Source organism: Protomyctophum parallelum, assembly GCF_964188405.1.
Source record: "Protomyctophum parallelum genome assembly, chromosome: 4".
NCBI lineage: Eukaryota > Metazoa > Chordata > Actinopteri > Myctophiformes > Myctophidae > Protomyctophum > Protomyctophum parallelum.
The window spans coordinates 12,098,861-12,119,146 of record NC_139700.1 but is presented as its reverse complement, the minus strand read 5'-3'; the positions used below and the strand labels follow the sequence as shown (position 1 = coordinate 12,119,146).

Sequence of the window (20,286 nt, the reverse complement as noted above, 5' to 3'; positions counted from 1 at the left end):
TAGGCTACGGTCCCCCATTTCTATCTCTATTCTATGTATATTGTAAAATCAAAGTTAATTTAACTCTGAGTGATTCCAAATGGAATGGTTCCATTTGTACACTCTCTGAGTTACAGACCCATAAGGGTCCATTTGGTTCCTTACTATCATTTAGCTGGGGACCCCCTGGAACCCCCTCAAGGACCCCTAGCCCTGCAGACCACACTTTGGGAACCACTGCTGTATACTGTAGCACGGTCTGGGTAGAGTCTGGGAGGGTCTGTCCTGATGAGTCCAGCTTCTTCACCATGTAACCAACGTGGAGGCCCTCTTAGATTCGAATATGGAAGGTACTGCAGGCACAAGTAAGACAAAATGCCAAAACTTTACTTTCACAATCTGTATATCTCTGCTGTCGGGAAGAAAACAGCTTACTCCAAAATATTTCAGGAAATGAAAAATATAACATTTTCAGCAAATGAAGAAAACCTTATATCCTATTCTTCAAACAAAGCAATACGGCCTCATCAAAGTTGGTATTGTGATTTTATATATTGTCAATTACTTGCATGGGAAGGGGAGAGGTGGTGAAATTGGCTGCTTTAGCAGACACAATCTGAGGATCCAATGCATGGAGTATGTCCGAAGCGCTTTTTACTACTTTGCTTTGGTTCAATGTTTTTTTAACCAACACACAGACGTAAAGGTGTTCAATAGCACTGATTTATGCAAAAGGCCTATATTGGAATAGCATGTTGAGGGGCCCTTACAGAATACACCTCAGTACACCGCACTTTCACTTCTGCCCACAAATGCACAACTGTTTCAAGTACAACTCGATTTCACCCGTGGCTTCTCAACTACTGCCACACACGAGGGCTGACACAGCTCTGGCCTCTGGGTAGGGTAGGCCACCCAGCCTGGCAGAGATCTGTACATTTAAGATCCTATACTCTCCTCGCATGCACACGTAACAGACATATGCCATGGTGGCAGAGCTCTGAAACACAGTTATCTGCTTTTCAAGATAATTTAGAATGACCTCTTTCTACCTGCAGACATACCACACCAGTAGTGTTAATATACAGAGCCATCCATCACCAGTAAGACGCCTGAGGCTGAGGGCGAGAAGCGACCTTGCCCTAAAGGGCGAGTTTGCGTGCACGCATCCGCCTCGGTGACAGCAGCCTGCTGGGCGAGCTTTGGCATGGGGAGTCAGATCAACATGGAGTGAATTCTGTACTGGCCATATACAGTAAGGGAGCATGTCTTGAGTGTACAGTGTTTGATGAGGTCAGATCAACATATGGAATGTCAGAACAGGTGAGCTCCATACAGTATATGCCATATACTCCAAGAGTCCATATGGAGTACTATATGGAGATCTAAGGGTAGCAGGGACATTCTCTTGAGTGTACAGGGTTTGATGAGGGCCCAGGTAGGGCCAGGCCTTAATTTTCCGGCCTGTTGAGAACTCTAGTTTTCGCCGGCTGCCGGGCTGCCGGGCTGCACGAATATCTTTGGGGCAGGCCCGTATAGAGTGAAATTTGAATGGACATCGAAGAGGAAGGATGGATACTGCATTGTTGTTGCATACTGCAACAACCAACTGTGACAGCAGGTCGCGTTTACTATGACATCAGGGTCTCCACATCTTCATCCCCGACACACGGGAAATGCACGATTCCACTGCGACCTTTGGTCACAATAAGTGATTTGTTTTTCAGCAGGGATTTATGCTTCTGGCTGGTAATGAAATCAGACATGTCACATGGGCCGTTTGCATTTAGATGAAGACACATACTGGAGGCTCAGTCTGACAATAATGAGAGCAGAGCCACTAAAATGACAAACAGCCAACTGGGGGTTGTACAGTAAATGCATCATGACCATGGCATGCATGTGTTGATTAACACATGCATGGGGGTCGATTCTAAAAACGCTAAATCCTAAATCCTGACCTAAGTCTAATGAAAAACTTCAAATATTGAATCACAAATGTGATATAATGGTCAGGTGAAAGAAGCGCTGTCTCCGTTGTAATAAATAATAATAATTGTTTTGTTTTGTTTTATTACTAGTAACGTGTATGTTTGTGTGTCACAACCTCGCACTTTGCGGCCGTTGTGTGCGCTGTCTCCGTTGTGTTCCCCCCCCCCATATATAGTATGATTATTATTTTAGTAACGTGTATGCAGCCACGTTTGGAGTGAAGTTATATTGAGTGACGTTCTAACATTGCAAACGTTTTGCTGGAAATAAGCGAACTTGGCAACCCTGCCTGGAGTCGACCAGAGCCAGAGTTACACAAACTCTGTGCACTTCATGGGGCTTCAGTCCAATGGCGGCTCTTCTACATAGACTTCTTTTGAATGGGGACAACCAGAAGTTGTTTTCTGCCCCCTCAATTTCGCAACTCTTTTAGAGTCGACTAGGTGGCGAACATGTGGCGAACATGTGGTCTTCATTTTCAGGTTGGTCATTTGGTCAGGTCGTCACCTGACCAAAAAGTAGTTATCATGAATCATACGTCATAACAGTGGAATATCTATATAATTAAACTATGCATACTATACGTATAGACTAGTGCTGTCCACATAAGGTGCTATCATAGTCTACATAAACCTGAGAGAAGCTTTTTTGGTAAACAGATTTTGGTATTCGAGTGAATGTGTAATGTGTAAATGTTAGATTTAAATGTTTTAAATCTAAATTTCCCATCCACTGGGCCAAACAAAGCGGTCTTCTACTGCTGGTATGCCTGAAATTTATCCAGTGAGAAAGGTTCTGTGGTGAAAAACTATGCGTGATTAAATGCGTTAATTATTTTAATCACGTTATTGTTTCTGTAATTAATGAATCTCAGTTAATCGGTTAAAGTCCCAGCCCTAATAGTAATAATATAATCAGAGAGAAACTGTCTGTAGTGCATATACATTACCTTAAAAAGTCAGGAGCCCTAGTTATCATGTTTTCAAAGTCAGCGTAGGAGAGTTTGTTGTCCCCGTCCAGATCGGACTCCTCGATGGTCTTCTCACACACCAGGTCCACCTCCTCCGGAGTCAGCTCCTCCTTCGTCAGCTTGTTCAGAGTCTTCTCCAAGTCCTCTTTGCACAGATAATTATCCACATTGTAATCTGTGGACACCACAAGGAACATGAAAATCAACACAATAGCTATAGATTCATTTTAGTATTAAGTAAGTACATTTTATTTATAAAAAGGTGCTGAACAGTGTACACAGAACAAGCAATCAACAAGTTAAAACAAACAGGAAAACATAACACAATAAAGTAAAAAACAATAATAATTTAACGAAACAAAAAAAAACACAGTCCAGGGAATAGCTAGGGCATATAGCAGTGGTTGTGGTTTTCTGGTTCCACTGAAAAATCAGCCATTCATTTCCCCCCATTTTTGATTTACAAAAATATTTAAATCAATTAGGCCTATGTTAAGCCGAGAATCAAGTCATCCAGGATCCATGGTGAATCATGACCATAAAACCTTTGATTATTTATTTGATTAAAACTGCAAAAAAAGGTATTTATTAAATGTATTATATCATATAAATATTCAATAATGCTTTATCACTGAATAAAAGGTATCTAGGCTTAGGCTTAGAATAATTTTGTAAATCTGTAAATCAGTGGAACCAGAAAACCACACCCTATAGGAGGAACCCATGCATGGTGAAGGTTTGTTAGAGAAGAAGTCCATCTTTACCATATATCTTGAAGGCAAATATGGCCTTCAGCTCTCTGGGAGCCGTTTCACTGAGGACGGAGAACATGTCCACAAAGTCATTGAAGCTGAGGTTCCCCTGGCCATCCTCGGAGAAACACTCCACTATCCGGTTTCGGAACGGGTTCTCCTGCACATAAAGCAGGTTAAACGTTGGATAATTGAATGTGTCTGACAAAACAACGTGAATAGCATACATACACTAATAAAAAAGTATTGGTCAATATGGAAATTAATCTTGCACCATACAGTATACTGTATTTATAAATAAGAAAACAAAACAGCATACACCAGCCCTATAGCCTAAAGGGTGAGGTCGCGTGCAGCCGTGCACGCATCCGCCTCGTTGACGGCAGACTGCTGGGCGAGCGAGTGCTGGCGCTTTGGCATGGGGGGTCAGATCAACATGGAATGAATTTGGCCATATACATAAGGAGCATGTCTTGAGTGTACAGGGTTTGATGAGGTCATGCAGATACAACATACTGTATGGAATGTCAGAATGTCAAAAACTAGGGCAGGCTCGTCTAGTGTTTGAATGGACAGGTATCAGTCAAATGGGAGACATCGAAGAGGAAGGATGGATGGGGAAGGATCAAAATGATGGAATGTCAGAACAGGTCACTTCTGACATGTCCATATATGGAGATCTAAGGGTTTGAGGTCAGATGGAGAGTTGCTGGCCAATAGTGATAACATCTGGGATCTCCATATATGGGCTTAATTGCAACAGCAGGTCGCATTTACTATGACGTCAGGGATCTCCACGAGACCTGGGCACCATGGGGGCTTTCCCGCATGTATGGGGATTGTGAGTGACTGACAAAAAAGTACGATTTCATAGTAAATGTGACCTGCCGTCGCAAAACAACACAGTCGAAAACACCACACAATAAGGACAGAACGACCAGTTAAAGTTAAAGCATTTACACTTTTCCGTTATTTATTTTCCTCTCATTTTCTGTAAAGCACTTCGGTCGATCATGTTTTTGTAAATGTGCTCTATAAAAAAACAAAAAATACATGAATAATTGATATGTTGCATTGATTCTTCACAACTGTGTGTGGTGTTACATGTTTCATTAGTCATGACCATGACAGTTTCATGGCCATTCTGTGTTTATAGGCTGTTTATATGCTGCAAAACGTATAGGTTGTAGTGTATTCTGCTGAGCATGGTCTTTCACACAGACAGACCCCGCTCCCAAGAGAAGAAAGACTAAGGGCTATATCTTGCGCCACCCCTTAACCCTTATCCCTAAACTTATTTGGCATTTTTTACTATTTAAAAAAAACCTTTTAAAATAGTTCAAATAGCTGATCTACAAGCTCACAACGTGTAGATTTTAAAATGATTTTCATAATAGTAAAAAATGGCAAATAAGTTTAGGGATAAGGGATAAGGGTGGCGCAAGATGGAGCCCTAAGTATGCACCCACTGCACACAAAATGTGGTGGAAACAGAGCTACACTTTCTAACCACCTGCCCACTATACCAAGACATCATGATGTCTTGTGTCTGTGTTGTGTCTTGTCTGTGTTTAATGGCCGCTCCAATGCATTTCCAATGGAAGCCCATGTGGTTTGACCAAATTGGCAGAACACATCCATCAAAGCTGTGTTCAGACACAAGACAGGTGTCTTGAAAGTGTGAACGCAGCCCAGTAAGGGCATATGTCGACCCCGCCCTGCTCCCCTCCAACCCACCTTTCCTGGTGCTGCAAATAATGGGACTGGGGCGGGACAGAGATTGTTCCAGCTCCAAAAGAACCATTCACATACTGTAACAACAAAATGGCTTTTTGTACCAGGAACTCTGTGATTCCTGAATGGACCCCGGAAAAAGGCCTTTGGTTCGGCACAATCGGCAATCGTCTCCTCAACAAAGCCAATTAACGCAAATGCTGAGGCAAGCAAGGATTAGATTTACAGTTATGATGCGATTACAGGACTTTGGAGACCTGCGTGTAAATTCCCATCATCAATCCTTGCTTGAGTGGTCTCTGTCTTCCTGCAGCTGGCCTGTGACAGCTTTATGGGCATAGGCCAATTGTGTCCAATGGAAGGACACATTATGAGACTGTGCTAAAATGTGGTTCCCTGGAGGTGGACTCCACATAAATTAGTTAGTACTTCTGCCTGATATGTATAGGAGGAAAATTGCCAGATAAATGCTTCTTTCATGTTACACAGCATAGTAAAGTGCTTCACAAACGGGACATATACAGTAGACTGAGAGACGTTTTCACATAATGTTAACTTTCACAAGCCCAGAGGATGTGGCATGGTGCAAACAACAGTGAAGGTGGCTGATGGGTTCAGACTAAAACTAAGGTCACACACTTGGCTCACACTGTAACTGACGAGGATCGCAATACTGTCCTCCCAGTAGTGTGGGGACATTCAGTGTGTGTGTGTAACAGGCCTACAGCTGTTGCAACGCATGCGGGGACCACTAGCTGTTTTTGTTGAACGTTAATTCTATCTGTGTCCACTAGTAACCGAAAAGGGGAGGGACTGTTGAAAGGATGAGAAAACAACAGATCGATGCACGAGGTCATCTGTGGCTTTATCGTTCTCCTCATGTGATATTGGTCCTTTCCAAGTAATAAATCATAATATTAGCCATTTAAATTACCTGCTTCATAGATCTTAGATCGATCATGGATGTTTCGTATCACCTCCCACCAGAACTTCACACATGCTTTTGACACAACCGTGGTTCACTCAAGCAACATGCTTGGCACTCCAAAGAGCATCTCGCTAACAGTGCGCAGCTGTCTGAGATTCAATAGCTGAGGTGGTCGCTGTCACACCAGCTCTAGCCCTACAGTTTTCTCTCATTTCTTAGAGCAATACTCAGGGGAAATAAATCCCCCTGGTGAATATACAGTATAACATCTGACCCAATGCTCAATACCGGTGCACCCCAGGGCTGTGTGCTCATCCCCCTCCTGTACTCCATGTACACACATATGTGTGTATGGCCACGCACAGCTGTAATGTCATCATCAAGTACTGTAGGTACGACGACACTATACATTCATGGGGCTGATCACCGACACCAGTGAGTGAGACGGCCTATAGAGACGAGGTCAATAAAACTGGCGCTATGGTGCCGGGAAAACAACCTATAGCTCTCAATGCTGGAACGACCTTCGAGCTAATTATGGACTTTAGGAGGCAGAGGAGGGAGCACACGCCAATCTACATCGATGGAGTTGCAGTGGAGAGAGTCGAGTGAGTTCAAATTCCTTGGCACACACATAGACGACGACCATAAGTGGGTCACTCACACCCACTTGTGTGGTGAAAAGGGCACAACAACGCCTCTACTGCATGCTAACGGCGCCTGAAGAAGTTCAGGGTCAGGGTCGGTTGAGTTTTAACCGGCCACGCGTGTCGTAACCGGCAACTCATGTTGGGAGCCATGGTTGAGTTTTAACCGCGTAACCAGCAACGCATGTCGGTAGCCACGGTTGAGTTTTAACCGGCCACGCCATGTGTTGGACCAACGTCTGCGCCCTGGTGCGAACAGCCCAGCATATAGTCAGGGGCCTTCGGTACAACCGAAGGAATGTGCATTGCCTGCCTACTTTATCCAGTTTTAGTACGATTTTAAGTTACCTTTAGCTCTGGCATGTTGACTATTAAGGATAACGGCACTTCACAGTCTGGGTCGTTTGTGTAGTCCATCGGTACAAGATGTGGGGCCAGCTCATGATATCTGCCGTGCAACCTAGAACACACAAATAAATAAAAGACAGCAATACTGCTTGTATCATCAAATCCATTTTCTCAGGTTTCAGTACACCTGAGAGAGAGAGAGAGAGAGGTTTCCTACATTATCATCATTTCAAAACATTTTCAAAAACATTCTCCAAAAAATAAAATTTCTTTAATACCAAATTAAATTATTAATAAGTAAGTAATTAGTAATTAGAACAATCATGAATCATTGAGTAAATACAAATAAAAATCTAAGACATTCCATAAATTGGGAAAACAAATGTTTAAGAAGTAGTGAAAATATTCGGACACAGCGCAGACACGCTCACACGCATGCATGCAGGACCCATACATAATGTGTCAGCGACCCACAAATGGGTTCCGACCCACTGTTTGGGGAAACAGTGGCCTAAACCTAACACGCACGCACACAGTGTGTCATCAGAGGTCGGCAGTAATCTACAAGCCTCTTACACTCTGACCCCTGAACATCCCTGTTACTGTACGTGCGTCCTTCCTCATCCTATAGCAGTGTCATCCATCTCTGGGGTCACTGCTCTTATAGAGGACAAACTCATTAAGTTCAAATCAAATAAACCTGTCAAAATGACACAGCTGCTGCTGCTGCAATGATCGGTCATACAGCAGTTAATTCTAGTAAAGGCATTTTGATTGGACAAACCGTAAGGCATTCTACGGGTCCTACTGATATTCGGTACAACAGCACTGGAACCTTTTTATGTAACTCAGCATTCTGCTTGGTTTACTGTACTGATACGTTCAACTTCAACACCACTGTAACAACAGTTCAACATACTATAATTTATCTCATTTGGAACCTCCTAATTTTTTTATTAGTTTAAAACGTTATATTTCTAATTAACTTCATATTGACATTAATTTAACAAGCCATGGTTCATTTTGATTATTGAAAAAACTAAATCAATGCAAACATCGTTCCAAACTAAAAAGCAAACAAACTCTGCGTATTGACCATTATGCTGCTCATTTTGTTCCTCCATGCAATGCAATAAAGTGAACTACAACAGTGAAAGTACGAGTCTTATGGAATTTAGATTTTTGTTATGCACATGATGCACATTGAAAAGACTAAAATGGATAAGAATGACACACCTGTATTCCTGGGCAGTGTTAATTTCGTCAACTAATACTATGACAAAAAGACTAGATATATTGACAATTTCGTCAACAAATAAAAACTAGACTAAAACATTAGGAAGGGACTAGTGGACAAGAGGAAGAGCTCCATCATTTTACACTTGGTTGCATGCTGAAAATATCAGATCTACAAGCTCACAACGTATCGCAGCCCGACGCGTTGTGAGCTTGTAGATCGGCTACTTTCAGCAAGTGTAAAATCAGCCATTACGACAGCATCAAGGCTCACCAAAATACATTTTAGTCAACTAAATCAACTGTAGATAGTTATGATAGTTAGTCGACAAAAACTAGACTAACACTAGTAACATTCCAGGTGACTAAAATGTGACCAAAACTAAATGAAAACTATTCGAGAGACTATGACTAAAACTAAAATCTAAATTTGCTTGTAAAAATCAACACTGTTCCTGGGTAAAACCAACTATGATGTTTCAGGTAGAGCTGTGGACCTCACAAAGCGATCGCCTCATAATGATCAGTGATGATCTTTGTCTCTCACCTTCATAACTGTGTCATGGTGTGTGCTGCTGGGAACACAAGCTTCATAACTGTGTCATGGTGTGTGCTGCTGGGAACACAAGCTTCATAACTGTGTCATGGTGTGTGCTGCTGGGAACACAAGCTTCATAACTGTGTCATGGTGTGTGCTGCTGGGAACACAAGCTCCTTCATAACTGTGTCATGGTGTGTGCTGCTGGGAACACAAGCTTCATAACTGTGTCATGGTGTGTGCTGCTGGGAACACAAGCTCCTTCATAACTGTGTCATGGTGTGTGCTGCTGGGAACACAAGCTCCTTCATAACTGTGTCATGGTGTGTGCTGCTGGGAACACAAGCTTCATAACTGTGTCATGGTGTGTGCTGCTGGGAACACAAGCTTCATAACTGTGTCATGGTGTGTGCTGCTGGGAACACAAGCTCCTTCATAACTGTGTCATGGTGTGTGCTGCTGGGAACACAAGCTCCTTCATAACTGTGTCATGGTGTGTGCTGCTGGGAACACAAGCTTCATAACTGTGTCATGGTGTGTGCTGCTGGGAACACAAGCTCCTTCATAACTGTGTCATGGTGTGTGCTGCTGGGAACACAAGCTCCTTCATAACTGTGTCATGGTGTGTGCTGCTGGGAACACAAGCTTCATAACTGTGTCATGGTGTGTGCTGCTGGGAACACAAGCTCCTTCATAACTGTGTCATGGTGTGTGCTGCTGGGAACACAAGCTCCTTCATAACTGTGTCATGGTGTGTGCTGCTGGGAACACAAGCTTCATAACTGTGTCATGGTGTGTGCTGCTGGGAACACAAGCTTCATAACTGTGTCATGGTGTGTGCTGCTGGGAACACAAGCTTCATAACTGTGTCATGGTGTGTGCTGCTGGGAACACAAGCTCCTTCATAACTGTGTCATGGTGTGTGCTGCTGGGAACACAAGCTCCTTCATAACTGTGTCATGGTGTGTGCTGCTGGGAACACAAGCTTCATAACTGTGTCATGGTGTGTGCTGCTGGGAACACAAGCTTCATAACTGTGTCATGGTGTGTGCTGCTGGGAACACAAGCTCCTTCATAACTGTGTCATGGTGTGTGCTGCTGGGAACACAAGCTTCATAACTGTGTCATGGTGTGTGCTACTGGGAACACAAGCTTCATAACTGTGTCACGGTGTGCTACTGGGAACACAAGCTTCATAACTGTGTCATGGTGTGTGCTGCTGGGAACACAAGCTCTTTCATAACTGTGTCATGGTGTGTGCTGCTGGGAACACAAGCTCGGGATGTTTTATGAAGGTCATAAAGCTGCATGCGATGTTACTACGCTCGATGATGGAGATCAATTTCGGTATGGTCAATTTCATTTTCAGCGCACCGCTGGCCTTGTAATCAAAGGCAGTTTCAATGTCATTGTGGAGGAACAGTTCAGCATTCATCCACAAGTCGGGGGGGGGGGGGGGGGCACTGTCCGGCAAAAACATTGGGAATGATTGCAAAGGAAAAGAGAGTCTAGAATTCTAGAGTCTACTGTCAATATTAATGTGTTATTTTTTCCCCAAATAATAAATATCCTATACAAATGTGTCCTGTGTTTAATACAAATATCTGTATTTGTCTAGAGTCTAGACAAATAGTCTAGACTCTAGACTATTTGTGTTCTTGTGTTTACAAGTGTGAGCCAAAGCAAAAACAGACAAAGTATCAATTTACTGAAATACTGATGGTGTTCATATGACCGTGACACATTTCATGACCTGTAATTCCATTACGGTCAATTCTACATGCTCTGATTAGATTAAAAAAGCAACCTGAAAGCACCATAATATGGAGCTATAAAAATATCCATGATTAATGTCATCTAGCTACAGTAAACATGACGAGTATAATCTCATGAAATAGGTTCGTTTTCAGTCATGGATCATTACATTTGATAAAATTTAATTTTAGATTCAAATAAAGCTGCCTCTGTCATTCTATTGAGAACTGCAAAGATGAATCCAACAGAGTGCCCTACTGTAATGTCATGAATCCTTACGCATGAATTTTGATCCAATTATATGAAACCATGCACTGAAGTTTATTAAATTCACAGTTCTATCATCATACCAAAGATCATCTTTAAGGGATTATGTTTGATGTCGCCTGTCCTGTCCTGTCCTGTCCTGTCCTGTCCTGTCCTGTCCTGTCCTGTCCTGTCCTGTCCTGTCCTGTCCTGTCCCGTCCCGTCCCGTCTGTGTATGTATCGTTGCAGAAGAAAAAAAACGCCCAATCCTCTCACAAGGCCAGTTCTCTGCTTACCAGAGTCTTAGCTTGCTTGGAACAAAGTCAGTTTGGCATGATTCTTACTGCATGCATATCTTGTGTTTGAAATAACACCATGAGTCACAAGTTTGTTTGGTGTTGTATGCGCTACAGTGAGGGCGGCTTAAACCCAATCTTGCTTAGGGCCCCCAGATTTATGGCTGGTCCTGCTTCGTAAATTAACATTACTGTCTGTTTTACCAAAATGTTGATCAGCAAGGGATAGATAGAAGTATAAGTATAGGTATTTTTGGTTATAGTTATTCTATTTATAGTGACTATAGGAATAGACTATGTGACAACCAGGTATAGTCTGGTGACCACCGGAGAGATGGGTGACAGCCGGAATGTAGACGGCACCCGGGTGAGCAGTATGGGTTAGCGCCCCAGCCTGTGTCCTCCGTGAGGAGGAAGCTCAAAAAACCCTGCCTTTAGGAGGGCCATTATAATCCACCACTCCTGAATGAAGTGCCTGGTGCTGGGAGTCTGGTGCAACGCACAGGTCCTGGTGAGAGCAGGAGTGGACCTGGTGAGATGTAGGAGGGCCCCGGACAGGAGTCAACCCACAGAGCCTAGTCCTTCCACGCGCCAGAATCTGGTTCTCCCAGTCCTGGCAGAGTAGTTCCGGAGCAACAGATTGTGTGGTCTTGATCTTTCCCTAATGGGACTGAACGAGGGTAGCTACTGGGATGTAAGTCGGAACTTGATCACCCTGGCTGGGTCACCTGAGTGATAGCCTCGGTACCAGGCTTTCATTTTTGTTGGTGCAAAAATTGAAAGCCTGGAGGAACGCATTGGCCGCTCTGGTCTAAAAGTGGGAGTCAACCCTTCCGGGGCGTCGCTCCAAATTATGTGATGTAGCGCTGCACTAGGGGGCAGAGGAGGGGCCGGGGGTGACGGACAGATCGATGAGATCCAATCAGGGTGTGCGCAAATCTCAGCCGCGACCCGCCCCTCTAGACCAGAAACCTAACACGTTAGCTCAGGCTACCTGAGTGAGGGGTATATGATGTTGCCAGACCCGAAACCCCGATGACCTAGGTTCCATCCTGGAGGCCAATCTTTCCGGTGATAAAATGGCCACCAACGTAATCAAAAAAGTCAATCAAAGAACAAGATTCCTTTACAGGATCTCCTCACTGGTCAGCAAAAACACCTTGAAGACCTTAACAGGAGCCCTCGTACAAGGTTTCTTTGACTATGCATCCACCTTTTGGTACCACAGCACCTCAAAGGCCCTTAAAACAAGGCTCCAGACCAAAACAAACTGGTCAGGCTCCTACTTGGCCTCACCCCCCGAACCCACCTCACCCCTGCCCACTTTGACAGGCTGGGATGGCTTAGGGTCAACGACAGAGTACAGCATCTTGCAATGGGTCTGGTCCACAAGATTCGTTACACCACCAAGATACCCATGTACCTGTCTAAATACTTCCTTAATGTAAACGAAGTCCACACCCACAACACCAGAGGGAGTGCAACAAACCATGTACAACCCAGATTCGGCACAAACAAGGGACTAAATTATTTTCGCTCCTATGCCACCAAAATGTGGAACGCCCTACCAACAGTCATGAATCCCTTGACTCCTTCAAAACCGCTCTCAAAGGGCACCTACGGATGGCTGCAATTCGAAACTGGCCTCTGTAAGATCTGAATCCCCCCCACCCCACCCCCCCCCCCTTTCCCCTCACTGTATATGTATCTTTTCCCTTTTTGCTTCCTATATGATGAATTCCTGTTCTGTTCTTTAGCTACATAGAAATGTCTATTTGTATGTCTCTAAATGTTTTGATGAATTGAACAATGTGGACCCTGTTGTAAACAAGTGTAATGCTTAATTGGGTCGTCCACTCACAGTTAACAGTCTTTGTATTGAGTTTGTGCTTGAAATGTACTGTAAATTCTGCAAACTGTTAATAAATATTTCAATCAATCAATCAAACCTTGGGATACATCACTGAGGATACGTCCCAGGTAGATGCAAGAAAGTGGGGTGGCTCCACTTACCGAAGGATTTCTTTGCGTGTGAAGTAAGTGCAGTCCTGTAGGAAAGAAAGCGCAGTGTGTCAAATGAATAAGCATGAATTAGCACAAACAAAAACACAAACAAATGATTAACTACAAAGAATTCCCAAAACACAAAGGACAAAAAGATTACTGGTAAAAATAAATGGTTATCATATATTTTATACACAGGGAGTACCTTGTCCTAAACGTAGAGTTGTCCTAAACAGTTTGAATCAGTAGCTTTGAAAGCAAACATTTTTAACTAAATCTTTGTTTCTGGGGGTGCCTGGAACCAGATATTTTAAGGTGAGGGTCGATAGCCACATACATATTTCTGGGTCCTTGAGCAGCCATTTGAGCACCACTGACATACGTTTTTGAGAAAACTGTTAGGATTTAGAAGACATCTTGTAGAATTGGCCTGAGGTCTCAACGGCTTACCGTAATTATCTGGCATCCCTGTTCCAAAACTGAAAAGGATACAGGGTTGGTTGAGTGCATTGAACTACTTGGCTGGCTAGAGAACCATCAGTATTAGGAGTCGACGTGGACCACACTGGTATATGTATGACAGGCTCAGGTGGCATATAGAATGACAGTACGGGGCCTTGGAAGTCAGCGGAACGCCTAGCTATTACACTAAGCCCTGAATGAGGTCTCAAGTATCACTAAAGGTATGACTTGTTGTCAGAATGTTGTGTCACCCATGGTAGTTGCAATACACACATTGAGGCAAGGGAACATGATCAGGTGTGTGTGTGTGTGTGTGTGTGTGTGTGTGTGTGTGTGTGTGTGTGTGTGTGTGTGTGTGTGTGTGTGTGTGTGTGTGTGTGTGTGTGTGTGTGTGTGTGGCTGTCTGCACTGATGAGTTACCGCATAGGGGTGTGCACTGTGCATATGATCCAACACAACAGCCCTGCTGGAGCCACCAGAGGTTTGGACTTTGCACACATCATGACACATGTGCACAGTGCACAGTTTGCACATGCACATTAGTGTTATTGTTCTGATTCTGAACCTGAACATTCCGTAACCAGGAAATGTTCTAGCTACATAACACTAAACACTAGGAAAGCAGTAATGCAAGCTCTAGTGTTATCACATCTTGAGTATTGCCCAGTCTTCTGGTCATCGGCTACAAAAACAGACATACATAAATTACAAATAGCTCAAAACAAAGCTGCCAGATTAGCTCTCCAGTGTTCCAACAGGACACACATTGCAGAAATGCACAGAAATCTATCATGGCTTACTCTTGAGAATAGATTACATTCACGTATTCTTACGTTTTCAGAAATGTATTAATGGACAAAAAACCACAGTATTTCTTTGAACAGGTAGCACATCTAAGAGACGAACATAACCATATGACTAGACATGCCAGTTTGGGTGTTTTGGTGGCACCTAAACCAAGAACAAATATTCTTAAATCTTCTATTCTCTATAGAGCAGTAATAGGTTGGAATGCACTACCAAGGTGTATAACCAATACAAATACAAAATTCATCTTTAAAATCAAGTTAAAAGAACACCTTATGTAAATCATACTGCAGTAACCCTGGGAAAAGAACAATTCAAATGTATAATGTGTTGAAAGTGATGTTTCTTTGTTTTTTATTTCTCCTATGTTTTTTATTTTCTTATTTTATATTTTATTTTACTATGTTTTATTTTGAGTTAGTGTTTGTAAGTATTGCCTATGTTAAATGTTTGTCTGTGTCGGACCCCAGGAAGACTAGCTTTTGTCAAGGCAAAAGCTAATGGGGATCCTTATAAACAATAAACAATAAACATTGCCACGCCTGCCTAATTTCTGTCCAGATTTACACTGAGATATTTGCTGTATTTTAGATTGCGTTGAGGCGTGTGTGTAAGTTCCGACTTCTGAGGTAAACTATTTCTTCCTGTAACATGCAGCTTTATCGATATGCATTTGCACACTGCATTTCCCTGTTTCCCCTCAGGTATTAATCAAGACGATCTCATGTCAGTACAGGCTGAGCTGCGTGTGAACCAGTCCAGAGCATTATCAGTTATCAGAGACAGCTTTATAAGCCAAAGATTTAGCTCTGCTGTTTACGCACGCCAGAGTATGCCAAACCAATGCAAGGAGTTTTGCGGGGCTCATAGAGCCCCTTTAAAAGGTATCGACATCAGGTTGTGAGTAGGGTTGAATTCGAAGAAATATCGATTTAGATGTATATCGATATGTAAACAGCAAGTAGCGTATCATTTGACTTTGTATCATATCATTTGCAATGGAAATAATCAATTTAGTCAATACTAAGTACTTGTGCATTGTATTTTAGCAAGTTTAAGAACAAAAAAGTAAAAGATGGGTTTATACTTTTCCATTCCAGCTATAATTGGTATATCGAAAAATGTGTGTATTCTCTGTGGTCATGTCAAGGCGTGGGTTTGTCCATATGTGTTTCACACATATTTCACACATTTGTAATGTATTTAAATAGTCGATTTTGAATCGTATCGAATCGCCATAATAAACCAGTCCATGTATCGTATCGTCAACCATGTATCGTGATACGTATTGCTGTTAAAATGTATCTTTACACCCCTAGTTGTGTGAGCATTGTTAATTTCTCATTCATTTGAAATACCGGGACATTACAGTGATGTAAAGCCAAGCCACTAATCTTTGTTATTTGTAGACAGACTGAGCTTAATTCATTTAGTGCAACACTGGACTATTGCCTTCATGATATAACTGCAAAGGAAAGTGTGTCTGCATGTACTGTAGCATGCAGAGCTGGGAATTGCTTGATGAACCACAAGCGGATGAAGAGCCAAGCGCTATCAGACATATTTTTATTGACTGACCATTGTTCTGGGATAAATTAGTTATGGAGGTTGTAACACACTAGGTTCTACCACCCAAAATCTATTGATTCATATAGAATTAGGTCATAATTCAATATAAAAAAAACATAGGCCTATGCTTTCTTTAAAATTGTTCTACAGTATAAGCTTATATAAAAGCCTTTTAAATCCCATATGGCTACCAGTTCTCAAAGTAGGGTCCCTACCCCAGAGGTGATTGATTGTCAGCAAAATGAGGAACAGTTTACTTTCAATATAATTCCACCGGCTAGAAGATAATGTACAAGTTTGACTATTCAGAAAGTTTCCATTCACTCCACTGTTAACCCAGACGCAGGCACGCAGGCACGCACACACGCAGGCACGCAGGCAGGCACGCACGCACGCACACAGGCATGCACGCACGCACACACGCACACACGCACAGTCGCACACACACACACACACACACACACACACACACACACACACACACACACACACACACACACACACACACACACACACACACACACACACACACACACACACACACACACACACACACACACACACACACACACACACACACACACACACACACAGACAGATACATTCTCTATGGTGGTCCCTGGCTCAAAGATCTTTTCAAATCGGTCCGTTGCATAATATGTCAGTTTGGGGGAACTTGACATGAAAATGTTTGAGAAGCACTGCCATAATATAGTAGAAACACTTTGCATGGTAACTATCCATCCATCTTCAACCACTTATTGGTAGTCGGGTCGCGGGGGAAACAGCTCCACCAGAGTGCTCCAGACTTCCCTCTCCAGAGCAACATTAGTGACTTCCTGATCCCTAGACGTTTCAAGGCCAGTGAGTCGATGTGTTTCCTCCAACTGTGCCTTGGTCTGCCCCAGGGTCTCCTCCCAGTGGGACTTTGCCTCGAGGACCTCCCTACTAGGGAGACGCCCGAGAGGCATCCTAATCAGATGTCCGAACCACCTAAGCTGGCTCCTTTCCAGGCGAAGAAGCAGCGACTCTACTCCAAGTCTCTCTCGCGTGACTGAAATTCTCTCGGGCCAACCACCCGTTGAAGAAAACTAATTTTGGCTGCTTGTATTCGCAACCTTATTCTTTTGGCCATGACCCACACTTCATGACCATATAGGTGAGAGTAGGAATGAAGATTGCTCAGTGGATAGAGAGCTTTGCCCATGGCTCAACTCTCTTTTTGTCACAACAGTGCAGTACAGCGACTGCAATACCGCCCCTGCCGCTCCGATTTTCTGGCTGATCTCATTCTCCATCCTCCCCTCACGCGTGAAAAAGACTAACTAAGTGTATGTAAACCAGTCAGTACAGGACAGCCTTCCTTCTAATATTTATCTTGGCTCGTTTGAGTCGTCTGGAGCTACATTTGTAATAATGTCATCTACTGTACATTCATGATCCAGTTTAGAGACTTAAAATAGAGAAAGCAAGAAGACGTGTCTTAAGTCTGCTGCACAGTGAAATCCTCAGAGTTAAATGTAGGCCTATCCATTTAAAACTCAGAGAGTGTTCAAATGTAACCCAATGGACCCATAATAACTCTCAATAACTTCAATCTCCTGCATATTACACCAATATTTGGAGTTGTCACTATAACAGTGTGCTGAGGAAATTATCCTATACAGGCATATACCCCACATGGCAACTCTGTCCGATTCTTTAAATTGTATAGGCAATATCATTATTTCTAAAATAAGGGCATGTTAAGAGCAACAGAAGTAACCAGAGAAGCTCTTGAGCAGTAAGTTATCTCCCAAGGGTAGTGTTTCCAGGCATGCTACAGTATCATACTGAGGCTTGGCATCAATAATTAAGTCACACCTAATCGTAATGATAAACCTGTGCAGACATAGCTGGCGTTTCTTCACAGGACGAGGCATCTATTGTTACAGAGTGCAAAAGGTTAGGGCTTCTCAGATCATGTCAGATGTTGCCCTGAAGACCTCGAGATCCTCCAGTTGAAATGAAATCAGAGCCTTCTGCTATTCATTTGTTTTAAATACATTATTGTGCATCATCATTGCACATGATGTAAGCATGGAACAATCTAATTTCATATGGGCTCTAAAAATGTATCCTTTATGGGGTTGTCTGTCTACCCAATACAATCCTCAATGTTATTTATTCATTTGTAGTCTCTCGAGACAGACTGTTGACTCTCAGTTCAAAGGAAAAGAGGGTGCTGCTGTGTTCCCTTTGTTTTGCAGATGGGTTCCCAGATTGATCCATTTATTGTAACTGAGGATTTTACTTGTAGAGCACTACTAAAACATACAAATATGGCCTGCTATTTGACAGCTTTTAGAAAAATTCTATTCTCAGTAGAGGGTATTTGGTCATTTTAACCATTGCTTTTTGTTGTTGTTGCAGATATGTTGACCATGCAGGATACTATATGTATTTCCAATTATGACCCATATCCAAAATCAGCCAAATGACATCGGGTGGATCACACAACTGTATTAACATTAGTTAATTACGGTAGTTAGTTCCTTGACTCACCGCACAATAACAATTATCAGTGCTATTTAACTTTGGATAAATTACAGATCTACACTATGGAAGTTAAAAATTGACCTAACACATGGGGATTTTATTGGGCATGCCACCACCACTACCTATGATCATAAATAATCCCTTTTAATTTCAATGTTGTTAAAATCTACATTGTAATTAAGGACTCATGCTTATACTTTACATTTTCTCAATTAAGCATGCATTAGTCCCACACACACCCATAACAGGCTACACCAGACTAAACGCACCTTGAAGATAGCTACTACAGACTTGTCATGCACAATATGCTGTTATATGCCATGCCATGCTCATATAAATATGGCTATATAAGATAAGTCAGAGGAAGAATATAGGAAGCTTTACCTGGTATGCATCAAGTTGCTCGTCCGTAAATATGGTCTGCTTATTACCCATCTCTTAATCGAGTTGTTTTTCTCCTGTACAGAATCATTACATTTACAGTTCCATGTGTTTTCTCAAATCTATGCATTTAGGGGGTCCAGGAGGAAGATCAAGACGCCCCCGCACATCTGTCGACTGAATTCCTTCAAAGTATTGCTGCGTTTCCAAAATAATATATCCCCCATGGATTCAAAAAAAGGAAAACAAGAAAAAGAAAAAAGAAAGGGGTTTGCGGCAGCAAAGAAATTCAAAATGATCTAGAGACATGACCAGGGTGTGTACTGTTTGCTAAGAGGAGGCGTGTGAATTGATCCGTTTCAGCACCGGTTGCTGTCCGCATGCAGCTTGAGTTACAACCAGCGAACCACCGTTCAACACCAGAGGGCGTCTATGACCCTAAGGCAGTGGTTTTCAACCATTTTCATTTCAAGGCCCATTTGGCATATATTGTGTCACGGACCACCATGATGAGATTTAGCCCCTCGACCCAATTTGTCCACAATTCCATGCTGTATTGAAACGTTGATCAAAATAATCAATAATCAAAAACAATGTTTTTACATTACACTAATTGTGTAGACTTCTTGTAAGTAATGACGATGTTTAACAATCATTTTGAGAGCGTAAAAGGAAACCAACCCAAACCATTTGGTTTCATTTTAAGCTCAATTAATTAAGAGCTTAATTAATTAAAAAAAAATGTTATTTGTCCCAAAGTGACTGCAAAAAAATAAAATAAACAATGCTGCTTTGTTTAAATAAAAATGCCTTATTAATACCCTGTAGGCAGGGTGTAGGCTATATAACATTTATTTAACGATGCAATGTGACATACAAGCTCTGTTTACAAATACTGTACTCCCCCATTTTCAATTGTTTTCATTATATTTTATTCTGTATCATGCTTGGTCTTGTGAAGTCAGTTAAGAGTGTGACTGTAAACGTAATTAATGTTCTATTCTATCTCAGAAAGGAAAGGTCCTCCGAGTCCAAATTGATCGAGCGCGCGCACACACACACACACACACACACACACACACACACACACACACACACACACAC

General features: G+C 42.4%; 1 protein-coding gene across 2 annotated transcripts; it reads right to left on the bottom strand.

Annotated features, from left to right (window-relative positions):
- Window positions 1-310: 310 nt before the first annotated feature.
- On the bottom strand, window positions 311-19,236 carry cib2 (calcium and integrin binding family member 2; the record flags this gene model as incomplete). Of its 2 annotated transcripts, XM_083762431.1 has the most annotated exons (6): window positions 311-332; window positions 2,921-3,116; window positions 3,706-3,853; window positions 7,351-7,462; window positions 13,435-13,469; window positions 19,186-19,236. In XM_083762431.1, 6 exons carry the CDS (start codon window positions 19,234-19,236, stop codon window positions 311-313), a joined length of 564 nt encoding a protein of 187 aa, XP_083618557.1. The 2 variants fall into 2 exon arrangements, with proteins under 2 accessions (XP_083618557.1, XP_083618558.1); XM_083762432.1 differs by lacking the exons at window positions 7,351-7,462; window positions 13,435-13,469.
- Between the last annotated feature and the right edge of the window lie 1,050 nt (window positions 19,237-20,286).